The sequence below is a fragment of the Condylura cristata genome, unplaced genomic scaffold (genome assembly GCF_000260355.1).
Source record: "Condylura cristata isolate star-nosed mole 26May11 unplaced genomic scaffold, ConCri1.0 scaffold00028, whole genome shotgun sequence".
In the NCBI taxonomy this organism is placed as follows: Eukaryota; Metazoa; Chordata; class Mammalia; order Eulipotyphla; family Talpidae; genus Condylura; species Condylura cristata.
Window position 1 is genome coordinate 17,043,530 of NW_004567129.1, and position 12,965 is coordinate 17,056,494.

General features: G+C 53.5%; 1 protein-coding gene across 2 annotated transcripts in view; it reads right to left on the reverse strand.

Moving 5' to 3' along the window:
* Positions 1 to 12,965, reverse strand: part of DUS2 (dihydrouridine synthase 2) — a 30,139-nt gene that overhangs the window by 1,468 nt on the left and 15,706 nt on the right. For both annotated transcript variants that reach the window (XM_012730786.1, XM_012730785.1), the window contains exons 8-14: positions 8,883 to 8,948; positions 8,644 to 8,714; positions 7,126 to 7,212; positions 5,635 to 5,803; positions 3,382 to 3,503; positions 1,977 to 2,120; positions 794 to 881 (exon numbers count right to left, since the gene is read on the reverse strand). In XM_012730786.1, coding sequence (XP_012586240.1) covers positions 794 to 881; positions 1,977 to 2,120; positions 3,382 to 3,503; positions 5,635 to 5,803; positions 7,126 to 7,212; positions 8,644 to 8,714; positions 8,883 to 8,948 — 747 coding nt within the window. The remainder of the gene's footprint in view (positions 1 to 793; positions 882 to 1,976; positions 2,121 to 3,381; positions 3,504 to 5,634; positions 5,804 to 7,125; positions 7,213 to 8,643; positions 8,715 to 8,882; positions 8,949 to 12,965) is intronic.

Sequence of the window (12,965 nt, forward strand, 5' to 3'; positions counted from 1 at the left end):
AGCACTGGGGAGCTGACAAGGATTTCAACAGGGAGCTATACAGAGTTCAGCTTAGTTTTAGGAAAGTCACTCTGGCAGGGAGGACACTAGAAAGGAAAAACTGGAGGTCAGAAGAGAAAGAGCGACCTAAGCAAGGTGCAGCCATGGCCGCCAAGGTGGTGAGGGAAGACTGTCTGGGTTCCCTCCCAGAATCCCATGAATGGGGCCCCGCGCTGGGCCAGTGGCCCACTGGCCAAGACCTGGTTAGCTTTTTTTTTTCCTTAAATAACATAATAGTTTATTTTTACATCATTTTGTGTATTTTTTCATCTCAGTTGTAATCCCCGTGGGCTTCCCATTACCAAATCACCCATGTGCCATCACCATAGTCCAGTGCATTTCCCTCCCCCCACTGTTTTTGATCCCACTCCCCATTGCACCCCCATAAAATGTCTCTGGTATATAGCTGTTCGTTATTACTATCATTTTCTCACCTGAGACTTGGTTACCTTTTAAGTGTCTGTCTGTTGGACTTTTAAATGTGAGCATCCTTCCTAAGCCAACTGGCTCTTTCCAGAGAAATCTCCACCTAGCAGCCCCTGAGCCGCAGTGCCCAGTTCAGTTATATGAAACTGGCCAGAGTGAGACAACAGGCCCGCGGCCACGGGAAGGGCTACCAACAGCTACAACCTCTGCACACCCACAGAGGGCAAAGCATCCGAGTTCAGGGCACGAGCAGTGGCGCTTGGGGTGGTGGCGCTGGTGGTAAGAGCGCTGCAGGCTGGCCGCACGCAGGCCACAGCCAGGAACTCACCGTTTCATACACGGGTTGTGCCAGCTTCTCCCTCCGGCACCACTCCAGCAGGCACATCTTGGGGGTGACCTGAGGTGAGTAAGCTCTCCTGGGGAAATGCGGGGAAGGAGTCAGTGCACCCACCACTCCAGCCCTCAGCAGGGGCTCTATTCAAATCCTGAGAGAGGGTGCAGGAACTGAGCTCTCAGGGGGCTGCCTGAAAGCTCCCCAACCTATTCTCCTGGCCTCCTATTCCTGCCCCACCAGTGGCTTGGGCCTGGGTTCTACTTCAAGGGAAAATGAGCCTCAACATGCTTGAGGGTGTTAAGGAAACCCAGCACTCAGAATTCCAGCCTGAAACACAGCTTTGAACCATCAAAAGGGAAGATCCAGTGACTGTCAGGTCAGGATCAGGAACTCATGGGCCAGGTAGGGATGCAGAGACCCCACAGGGGGGTCTTAGGGATCCAGCTTAGTGCCCACCACAATGAGGCTCCCATAGTGCTGGGACCTGCTGCTGCCTCGATCACAGCGGACTCCAGCTTCGGAGTCAGTCGGTGACAGGAGCGTGGATAGGCCATGCTCCAGCACCCTGCCAGGAGTGCTCCCAGCATGACTGCCCAAAAGCTGTGCCCCCTACTCCCAAGCCACAGAACACGACCAGCTCCTGGTTCAGGCCTGAGAACCTGAGAAAGGCTCAGATCCCCAATGGCAGAAGATGAGGATGAGGGCCTCACACAGAGCTGAGTCACTGTCTGAGGCAATAATTGACCTGCAGCTACTTCTGCCTAAAGAGGAAACCACAGGACTGGTGAGGGGCAGTGGGTGTGGGCACAGGTCGCACAGCTAGGTTAGGGTAGGGTGCCGCTGATATTGGGGAGCTCCACAGGGCCAGAAAAGAAGTGCAGAGTTTTCAGGACCAGGAGACAAGTCCCTGCACCCCAAGTTGTGGGTGGGGGTGGGTCAAAGAAAAAGGCAGAGTTCAGTTATCCTTGGGGCAACATGCAGACCCTGCCTGGACTTTCAGGAACTATTTCCTCTCAAATATTTTCTTCGGATGCTGAGAATTAAAACAAGTGTCCAAAGCAAGAAGATTTGTGATACCTAAGTGGGGCATTAATCATGTACAACAGCTAGCTTGCTGGTGCAGTCAGACCCAAGGGCACTGGCCATGGGCCATACTGAGGCTATACTAGAGACCTACCGGTCAAACTTGACAGCCATCTTAATGACACCACAGGAATCTTCAGCTGGCTCCCCCTTTGGGGTCTTGGCCAAGAACTCAGCACGCCGAGCATCCAGCTGTTGTGTGGTCTCCTCATAGAAGGCACCAAGTCCAAAAGCCTCGCTATGAAGGGAGAAGCAGAGAGGCAAGTCCTTTAGTAGAGCCAGCATCTAGGAGCTAGGGCAGGTGTCCAGGCCCCCACCACTGAGAAATGCCACCAGCACACGCCCCACTTACACCAAATCCTCCCGAGGACCTAGCTATCAGAAGGCGCCTTCTACCCACACCTTACCCTCACCCAGATCATCTGGATTGGCAGATAAAACATGAATAATAGCCCCTGAGGGTGGACACTGGAAGGCAGGCTAAGCTGGGAAGAAAGGCTCTAAAGGTCACCTCTACCAGCTAAGCCCAGTCTCTTCCAAGGAGAAGCACACAGGGAGGTGTCCCCAGCCAGGAGAGCGCAACTTGACCTAGGTGATCAAGTGCCTGGAGTAAGCAGAGCCTCATCCTCGTGTGGGCCCCTGGGGGGAAAAGACAGACGGAGGCCTGACCACTGAGACTCTTCCCACTTCCCGCCCCAACCACAAGCAGTTAGGCCTCCCCTGAACAGGCAGTTAGGCTCTGGTCGCAGCCAGAGCCAGTTCTACTCTTTCTCTTGAGTTCCTAAAAACTGGGTCAAGCTGGCAAGTTATGTGGGGGAGAGACACAAGGCCAGAAGGGGAGGAAGGTTCTAGTCAGGCTTTTCCCTTGGGGAAAGGATGACCAAGGCTGAAGGACATTCACAAAGACGAGGTGGTAGTGGTTGAGAAAGGCATCTTTGGAGGGAGGGTATAGACAGACATGATGAGGAAAGAGCACTTGGGAAGATCCAGTTCGAGCATAGGTGTGGAGCCGGGGAAGCCAAGCAGATAGGAAGCTGAGGGAGCAGGCACAAAGCCAGGTCGTGAAGGGCCCCAAATGTCAACTGCGTGAGTTGGAACTATGCCAGATCTAAAAGCCCACGGGGTGGCCTCTGACTGCAGTGATATGTGCGGTACAGGACCAGGTCCGGGCTCCATTCTATAACGCCAACTCCCCTGACCACTAGGTCTGATATGGCACTAAGGGACAGGTTTGCTACTGGGAAAGTCCCTTCCTCCCCAGGAATCCCCAAGCCCAGCCCGTGCATTCCTTCTTCCTACTGGTGCCCTAGTTTCCTAAACTCTGCTGCTGAGAGCAACCCAAGAATGGAAAGTTCCAAAGCTCTGAAAGTACCACCACCCATTCCTAAGCATCCACTCAGAGAAGGTGCGTCCCTGCTGCTGTGGCAGTCAGCTTCGAGTTCAGGGTCAAACCTCGGCCTGTCTGCAAGGACCGAAGGACAACCTGCTGCCCCTCTCACCAGATCTCCCGGTGAGACTGGGCGGCGTGCAGCAACCTTCCCTGGGGCGACTCCAGTTGTTCTCGCAGCATCTGGCACAAGCAGTACTTGGTATTGGTGTAGTGGTTGTCATACTGCACAGCCTGGGAGGAGAACCAGCGTGAGCCCAGCTGCTGCCAGGCAGGCTGGAGAGCTGAGCCATGCTCTGAGGGCAGGGGAGGGGGCTCCAGGGGGGCATCAGAGGTATGCCTGCAGCCAAGGCAACGCGACTCTGAAAGAAAGACCCACCTCCATTCTGGCTACCTATTCCTCCAGTGAAGTGGGGGGATGGGGAGGGGCGGAGAGGGAAGTAAGAAAAGGGTTGAGGGAGACAATTTATAATAAGCAAATGTCACCATCAGGGCCCACAGTCAAAAACGCTCTCCATGGGAAGCCTGACTGAGGTGCTGATGTGCAGCTTCAAGCACAAGCAGTCACAGAGGACCTGCAGTCAAGTATTCTCCAGGGCAGGGGGTTTGCGGGGGGGGGGGGGGGGGGGGGGGGGGGGGGGGGGGGGGGGGGGGGGGGGGGGTGCAAGCCAAATACTGGGTGGCAGATCCAGCCCCAGAATAGATCTTCTATTCCTGAAAATCCTGACGGGTAACTGCCCCTCCCACATCTTAAATAGCCTGTCTCCAAATTTCCCCGACAACAGGAAAGCACAGCACCATCCATGAGCGTGTTCACACGTGTCACTTGTCTCTTCACTTATCTAGACAAGCATGGGGTGCAGCTGTTACCCCGCAGACTGGAAAGTGGAAGCTCAGGGCGGCAAGCTGAGACAACCCTGGGCTACCCGTTGGAGGCTGCTGTCTAGAGGCAGGGCGAGAAAGAGCCAAGCACTCCCTCCTGCCCCTTGCCCCTACACTGTGCTAATAGCTCCACCTAGGCCTGTCATCAGTGCTAGGGATGGTGCCAGGGCACCCTCAGGGCATAGCAGGAATGGGTGGGTAAGCCCCAGCCGGAGGCAAAGCCTTGATTCAGCTTGCTTGAGACAGCGGCACCTGGCTGGACCGGAAACAACCCTGCCTAAGCTTGAAAGTTGCTCCCTCTCTCCGTGACAACACTCCCTCTTGAGGAGTTGCCAAGGGATAGGCTAAGCAGAAACGACAACATCACCTTTCACCCAGTGAGCAAGCTCAGTCCTACTGAACATGTCTTCTCTGCCACAGTCTTGCCAGCAGCCCAGAGCTGGACAGTTGGACTGGGCTGAAGCAAACTCCCCATGCCTCAGGGCTGACCCAGGCCATCGGTGAGCCTGGTGGTCACCAACCTGCCCAACAGGACACCCAGAACCATGGGGAGAAGGTAAGGACTGCGGCACTGAGCAGAGAGGAACAGGTCTCCTACCGTCCCCACCTTGCACAGCCCTGGGGACACCAGAACACCATGGAGCCACAGCTGCCCAGGCCCGGCCATGGCTCAAAGAGAAGGAAGGCAGGCTGCGCATCTGAGACGCTCCTGACCTTCACGGGCAGGGGGGAGCCCCTGGACAACAGAGGAGGGTGAAAGTCTGCCCTGGGAGAGTTCTACACTCAGCTCAGGCTAGCTCCCTGAAGAATCCAAGGACCACTCACTGTCTCTGCCTGGAAACCTGCATGGCTGATCAGAGTCCCACAGGGTCTGGGGTAGTGCCATAGGGACAAGACAGTGAACTCATCAAAACATTCCTTTACAGGACACTACCATCAAGCTCCCAGTGAGAAGAAAATGCTATTCCCTGAGGAGAGGGTGTAAAGTTAGGCAATTCCCTAAGTCAGGTCAAAGCAATCTGGGAAGCAAAAGAGAAGAATTTTAGAAGTGATCAGGCCTGGTGACTAAGTGAGATGTCTCTATCCTCTAGCTCTGTCCTCAGTAACAGCTACAATGGCTCCTCCTCGCTCCAGCTGCTCCATCACCAAGCCCCTGGCCTGGGGATCTTCAGTGACGCAGGCCCCATGGTCTCCCACACATGTGTGTACTGGGGGGGTGATGCCATGTGTCTGGGGTTCTAATAGCACCTTGGATCCAGAGGGTTTTGCTATAACCCATACACCTTGAAAGCTTTAGGAGGTGATGGTAGGGCACCCTCCCTAGTACCCCCTCTTTAGCTTGTAGCTGGGAGCCCAAAGCTGCATTGCAAGATCAAATGAAAAGGAGGGTAGCAGCAGGGCTGTGCTGGCAGCTGGGGGCTCTCCCAAAGCACTAACTCAGGAATGTCACGTAGAAACGTTCTGAGAAGGTGCCAAGACGTACGTATCTGATGTACTTTTGCATGACCTCCTCCAGGGGCCGCAGACCCTCCTTGAGGAAAATGGATGGGTTCCACATGGCCGCCCGGGCCAGCATGACTGAAGAGGCTGCCGTGGCTTGTCGGAAGTCCTCTATGTCCACGTACTCTTGGATGTGGTCATGAGATCCTCCACTAAAAGCAAAAGGAAGGTGAGGGGCGTCCCCATCCCTGTACCAGCATTTTTAGAAACAGGCAGCCCCCCACTCATTAACTGTGTGGCACTGGCCAGGTCCCTCAGCTGTTAAAGCTTCAGGAGACTGGACTATAACTCACACCCCACATGGGGTCAGAAGCACCAAGCTGGATAAAAAAGGGGCCTGAACTGTGCCTGGTGCTTATGAGGTAGTCCAGAGATCTGGCCCTCCCTCCTCCTCCTCCTCCTAAACAGTGGTTAAAGCTGGCCCATAGTTTAAGGCAGGAGTTGGAATGGATACCGGGCTCACAGGAAAAGCCCCAGGCTGGGGCATTAATAGCTCAGTAAAAACCCTGTAGAGGGAACAGACATAGCAGTAATCATGAGAGGAAGGAAGGAAACCCAGTCTGGCCAAAATTTCCCTTCCTGCCACCCTGCAGCCACTAGGGCCCCCTCAGAAGCTGCTCAGTCTTCAACAGGAGCTAGGCAGTTGCCTCAGTCCAGAGACAGCCATCAGGACTGGGGGGAACCTCAGGTGGCAGCAGCAGCAACAGCATCTACCACTCTCCCAGCCACCCCCAAAAATCCTTGGCTTGGGAAAGGTCAGACCCGGCTCACCGACCTCCACCCTTAGCTTCCTCCCTCCCTTCAACCACTAGGTGGGCATGTCTCTGTCAGAGCTTCAGGCTTTAAAGCAGATTTCCTGCTCCCATCCTGCCATCAGACTGCCACCCCAAGGTGCAGGACTGAGCCAAACTCCCAACTGGGCTCCACAGGCCAGCTCCCCAGCAGTGACCAGACACTTACTAGTGAGCCTTTGGGCTGGTCATCGGTATCTCACGCGTGCCAGGCTGGGTGCTGGTCCTCTGGTGCCCAGAATGCTTGCCCAGGCTTTGGACTGTGACCTGCCTTGTGCCCCCTAAGCCACAGCTCCAAATGCTCTGGCTAAGCCTCCTCACCACAACCCCCAACGCACCTAACTCTGGTGGGCCATCACCAGCCTCTGGGCCTGCTCCAGCCACCACCTTCTTATTTCACCCACATCCTGGACACTCGTCTCATCGCTCATGATGATCTGGGTCCCTGCCTATGACACACCTACATCAGCCACTCCCCAGAGGCCAAGGGACACGATAGACATGTTTCACACTCATTCTAAATTTCATTTTTCATCTCACCCTATTTTTCCTTTAAAGTAGCTTGTTTTTGTTTTTCTCACACTAATATCTTTCCCTTTTTTTTTTTTTTTTTTTGGTATGCCAGCTTGAATCCCTTCTGAGTGAGGTGTTGGCACAAAAAAAGTAAAGGAACATGGGCTTACTTAGCTATGACAGGAATAGAGAGGGTTTCAGCAATGGCTCTGATGGTCTCACAGCTGACAGGGTGCTGAGGTCGCTCCTCCCGCTTCCTTGGAGAGAGAAAACAAGTGGGCTGAGGCTGGGTGCCCTAGGCTGTGTCCAAGGTGCAGGGTTACCTTACATCAGCCCTACTGTCTGCCCTGCTCGACCTCAGGTAGGTCATGTGGTCATCAAGGACAGGTGTCTAGGCTGCATGAGATGGTTCTCCTGACCTCCATCATGAAGGACAGGCGCGACAGAGGCCCCTGCTAAGACGGCAAGTTCAACTCTCTCTGAAGCCTGAGCATGAGGCATGGTGCAGGGGCCAATGTGGGTTGTGGATCCCAAGTTCATACCCTCGTTTCTGTCATCTCTGCCAGAGAGGAGGGACAGTGCCCCAAGAATGCTGTCCCCTCTGTCTGGGTCCTGCCCTCCCCAAGGGACTGAGAACAGCTGTCACTGCTCAGACTGGCCACTCCCACACAGCTGCCTATGCTGAGGCCAAATTGGGCAGCTGATCCTCGGGAGAGGAACCTGGGACAGGGTAGGCCCAGTGGCCAGGGCAGAGCACAGATCACGGCTGTCACGACGAGCCACAGGGAGACAGAACCACAACCTAGTGACCCTCCTTTCAAGGTCAACTGCAAGAAGGTCTTGGCCATGAGTGAGTCTACAAGATGCTGAGGTGAGCCCTGACCTGAACTGCTTTCAGGTACAACAGAGGAGGCTGGCCAGAGAGCTTTGACTCAAACAATACACACAACCAGTAAAAAATGGGTCATTCCCACAAGACCTCTGAACCTAACATGAACATTGCTCAGAGAAGACAGGGCACCCTGGCCCAAGTCAGCTGACCTGGTTGTCTGTACAAAAGCACATCAAAAGAGAGCAAGTCTGACTGGGAAGCCAAGAGAAGCCTTGAGCAAGACCTCAGCTCTTGGCAGAGGGCAACTTAATTACAGATATAAAGACTATTTAAGCCCCTGCCCTTCTAGTCTTGCCTGGGTGTCCCCTCCACTCCTCTCCTCAATGAAAGGATCGGGGGCCAGACTGTTTATAGAGTAGTCATCTGCCAGCTGCCATCCAACAAGGGCAGACACGAAAGCAGTGCCTTTAAAAGGAAAACCACCTGCCCTAGATCTTTCAAGAGAGAAGCTACTGCTCTGTGCAGTAGAAAGAAAATGAGCTTCAGAGTCAGAATTCTAATTCCGCCACTTCCTGGCTGCATGATATTTGAGCAAATCATATACCTCTAACCATTCACACGCCCTGAGGTAGGGGCGATCGTCCTTCCTCTTGGTCTGTGCCTCTGAATCTCTGTGCATGAAACATGCAAGTCCACCCGGGGCTGACTGCCCTCAGGACCCAGAGGTGTCAAAGAGCTAGGTCAACGTGGGCTGCATATGTTGAAGAGAAGGTGGCTATCACCTGGGTCCCGATAAAGGGCCCTTAATAGGGCATGGACCCCCCTGCAGCCAGTCACAAGAAAGGCAGCTACTCACCTCCCATGAACTGTGATGGCAGCAATGCCAGTCCTCTCGATCCGCTTCACGAGGCTCAGGGTATCTTCCAGCTGAGGGAGAGGAGCACACACATGATTACTGGCGCAGCAGAGGGAGCAGCCGCCGGCTCCGGGAGCAGTCTCGCCCCCACCCCTCAGTCAGCGCCTCAAGAATCATTTACAGCCCCAGTCATCACCCCCAGAGAGAACGGGCGTTCTGACACAGCACACCAGCCTTACCGATGGCAGGATGCGAATCTTGCAGGTCACAGGTCTACGTATTCCCTTAACAAGAGTGCTCAGGATCTAAGGAGAAAAAAGTCCAGAACACCTGCCTCTTCTGGAACACACCACCACAGCTGCTCATACTTAATAAATGCTGCCACAGACCTGCACCCCAATGGCCTGGACTTGTCTATGTTCGCTTGTGTCCACAAGCAAGGAGTCCACCTTTTTTTCCTACTCCAGAACCTGAGCACCAGCAGCCCCCTGCCTGCAGGAGTGGTGTACACATACTTGGTAAATGAACAAACGAATGGGTGGGTCTGCACGCATGCCTGCAAAGAACACAATGATCTTCTGCCTGGGCAACTATCAGAACCCCAAGGACTTAAGGAATACGGACTCTCAGATTCCACCCCTATTTCCTGAATGGGTCTCTAAGGGCAGGATGTCGGAACATGTGGTTTTCAAACAGCTCTGCCCAACGCACTCCCTCCTCAGAGTGACTCTGGGCCTAGTCTTGGCTGAGGGCACATGGCTGACAGTTCCTTTCCTGCTTGCAGGCCGTGTTCTCAGAGCACCGTTCCAGGATCCTCCAAGTGAGGGGGCAGGAAGCCCTGCCAGGTTCTGTACCCTGTGTCTCACACACCCCTCCCTTCAGGGGGGTCAGACAGACAGAAGGGACACTGGCAAAGGACAAGACAACAGATTTGACATATTAAATTGTGTTTTGTTGCATAGTCATTGCAAAGGACTTCAAAAGAGGAGCAAGAAGTGACAGAGGAAAGAGTCAGGGAGGCAGCAAGCCAGGCCACATAAGTCAGAAATCAAGAGAGATGCAGATGACACTGCATGTCCGTGACATTGCTATCTCCTTCCCTCATCAAAAATATCAGGCCAGGCAAGCTAGAGGGAAGGTGATCCCACAAGTCCTCTTCCAAGAACTGGATCCCTGTCAAGCAGCAGACACCCAGGCAGCTGCTGCCAGTCTAGACAGGTGGGGGCAGCAGAGAGGCAGGTTGCCTAAACCAGGGGACAAGTTGAGGCAGGTTCCTGTAGGTGACATCAGATCAAGAGGCAGGTAGACAGTTCATGGCCAAGAAAGGGCCTGTTGGTTTAGGCCTAACTGCCAGAGCCTGGCAGGGCGGACCAGACCTCAGTTGCACCCCAGGAGGCAGTCTGGGCCTGAGGTCCTAGGGTCAGTCTGGCAGGCGTTCAAGGGCACCTTCTCTTGACAGTGAGGCCCAGTGAGATACGCAATAAAAATTTTCACTCTAGGCCCTCCCTGGTGGCGCAACGGGTTCAAGTACAGCACTGTGAAGCTCCTAGAGGCTTCAAAGCGAGTTCTATCCCCACCCGGGGATAGAACCTCTATCCCCACCCGGGGATAGAACCACATGGCACAGCAGACCCCTCCTGACCTGCCCGCCGCTCCCCTCAGCAGTGGACTTCGTCAGTCGGCCTGTTCTGCTCCCCACCCTGTCTCTGGTGAATCCTCTCACCGCTCCTGCACCTCTGGCCTGTACCTCATTTCTGTATGCATAAATAAATTTTTTAAAAAAATTCACACTCTAGTTTTGTCCCTCAGGCTGAAACACCCATCTCTGGAAGCTCCCATGGCAAGTGCTGACTTAGACTCATCTGGTATTTGGTGCTTTAAGCAAAGTCAGCTGGTTAGCCAAGCCTCTCGGCAGGACTTCCTCCAAGTACTTCCCTCAGTTATTTTTTCACATCATGAGCGTGTTCAAGACCAGAAAGAAAATCAGAAACTAAGAGATCTAGCCATGAGGAAGGGGAAAGGCAACTAGGGTCTGTTCTCTGGCCAGGATTAGCATGAAACTCTCGTGGAACCCCAGGTCTCCCGGACCCAGACCACAGCCCGTCTCCACGGTGTGGCAGGAAGAGGATCTGAATGAGACCCACATCTGAGCGGAGTAACAGCATTACCCGCAGCAGACCTGTGGTCACAGCTCCAGTGACTCAGGAAAGCAGACATTCCAGTCCCCTGGATGTGGGGAGGCGTGAGTAGGAAGGGAGAGCACAGGCTTTGGAACCAGCTCAAGTCCTGGCCCTGCCCATTGTTAACCATGATTCAAGTGCAGGACTCCAACAAAGGTGAAGTGAAAAAAGGATATTACTGTCTACAATTGAGGTTCCTAATTTAGGGAAAGTATTATCAGTTCCCTGGAGAGCTTTTTCTAATGACTGATACCCCTCCACTGTCCCTATCTATCCCAAAGAGATACAGAATTCTCATCAGGTAACATCCTCTTTTTAAACTTTCATATAAGATAAAACATCCATTTTAACCACTTTTAAGTGTATAATTCAATGGCATTCATCCACAATGTTATGTAACATCACCACTATGTATTTCCAAAATCTTTCATCATTCCTAACATGCATCCTTGTTTTGGAAAAGAATCTGCAGATGGTCCTAAATGCTTCCACAGATGAAAACACGGGCCTAAAACACCAGCCTGGAAGGATCCCCAAAGCTCTCATCCAGGTCACCCTGTCTGCCAGCACGGTTTGAGGCTAAATCCAATCCAGTGCACAACTGTTAGACCCATCTGGCTTTGCTGCGCAAGGCTGCGACCTCTTCCATGAAGCAAACCTCACCCACTATTCTGGGGGGGGTGTGGCACATCCAGCCACACTACCAGAGAAGAAGAAGAATGAACCGAGCTCCTGAGGTGAAGTGTACCTCCAATACCTCATGTGGCATGAGACTAGATAGAGCAGAGCCAACAGCAAGGCACAAGAAGCCGGAGGCCAGAGGATAACAAAAATGCCCATGCGCCCATGCTGGGAAGCAAACCACTCCCTACTGGGGTATCCCCCCACAGTTGTCCACATCCACTCCATCCTGCACAAAGTGTCCAACGGGGTCCCTAAGTCCAGGTGCTTTCTGAGCTGCAGTTACATCCCAACAGCCACACCCAGGCACCCTATCCTGATGCCACCGAGAGGCACCGTTGCGGCGGAGGGGCTGGAGCCCAGGGCTCTACATTCAGATCGGCCTGCTACTCATTTGCTGTATGCTCTTGAGCAAACTGCTTCTCTGTGTGTGCTTTAGTTTTATTCTTCTTGATCAAATGCCTAATCACAAATACTCGCCCTGTCTACTTCAAGCGTTTGAGAAACAAATGGAACAAAAGCTGGACTCTTCTTTGAAATAGGAAAGAACCATACAAAGCTAAGGATGCATCACAGGCCCATTACGAAGATATTATCAGAGACACTATCTGCATGTGAGGAGGACAAAAGCAGCTAGCTGTTAAAGACAACACACTCGTCTCCCTACATCCCAGATGGGCTGGAGGAGCAGACAGGATTGAGTTGCTAACACAGTCACCAGAACAAATAATGGCAGCTTTCACAGGCAGCAGCTTATCCCAAGTGGCTCTAGCCTGTGGGACACCCTAGGAGGGTTAAAGCCCAGAAAGGGAAGTAGAGATGGAGACTGAAAAGGAAAAACAAAGAACAAAAAGGAGCAACAGGGAGAGAGCTGGTGGAGTGAGGAAGGAAAACTAAAGATGCATATGATGTGGGAGGAAGTGTCGCCCCCATGTGTTCTGTAGCTCACAACACTGGGTGGGAAACACCAACCTGTCCCCAAGGCCTCCTGCACCCGCAGCACAGAATGGCCACGGGCAGGGGTCCAGGGAAGACCAGCTTCAGCTTGCCTTAGATGCCCCTGGTCTGGTCTACCCTCAAAGGCGTGGAGGTAGACCTTACCAGCACCTTACCAGGGGAATCAACTCCCCAACATACCCGCATACACTGCCACCACTCACAGGAAGCCTGGCCAAGGCGCTCATGATCTTCACTGAAGGGAGGGGGCCGATACAGTAGTTCTGAGTCCTCAGGGCCCCCCGCTCTCAGCTGACATCCTAGTGCTAGGCTTTTTGTTTTTAAAGATTTATTTATTTAAGCATACAGAACTGGGGTACAGGCCAGAGGTGCAGGGGCGCTGAGAGGATTCACCAGAGACAGAGCGGGGAACAGAACAGGCAGAATGATAAAGTGTACTGCTGAGGGGAGCAGCGGGCGAGTCAGAAGAGGTCTGTCGTGCCATGTGGTCACCTCCGGGGGGGG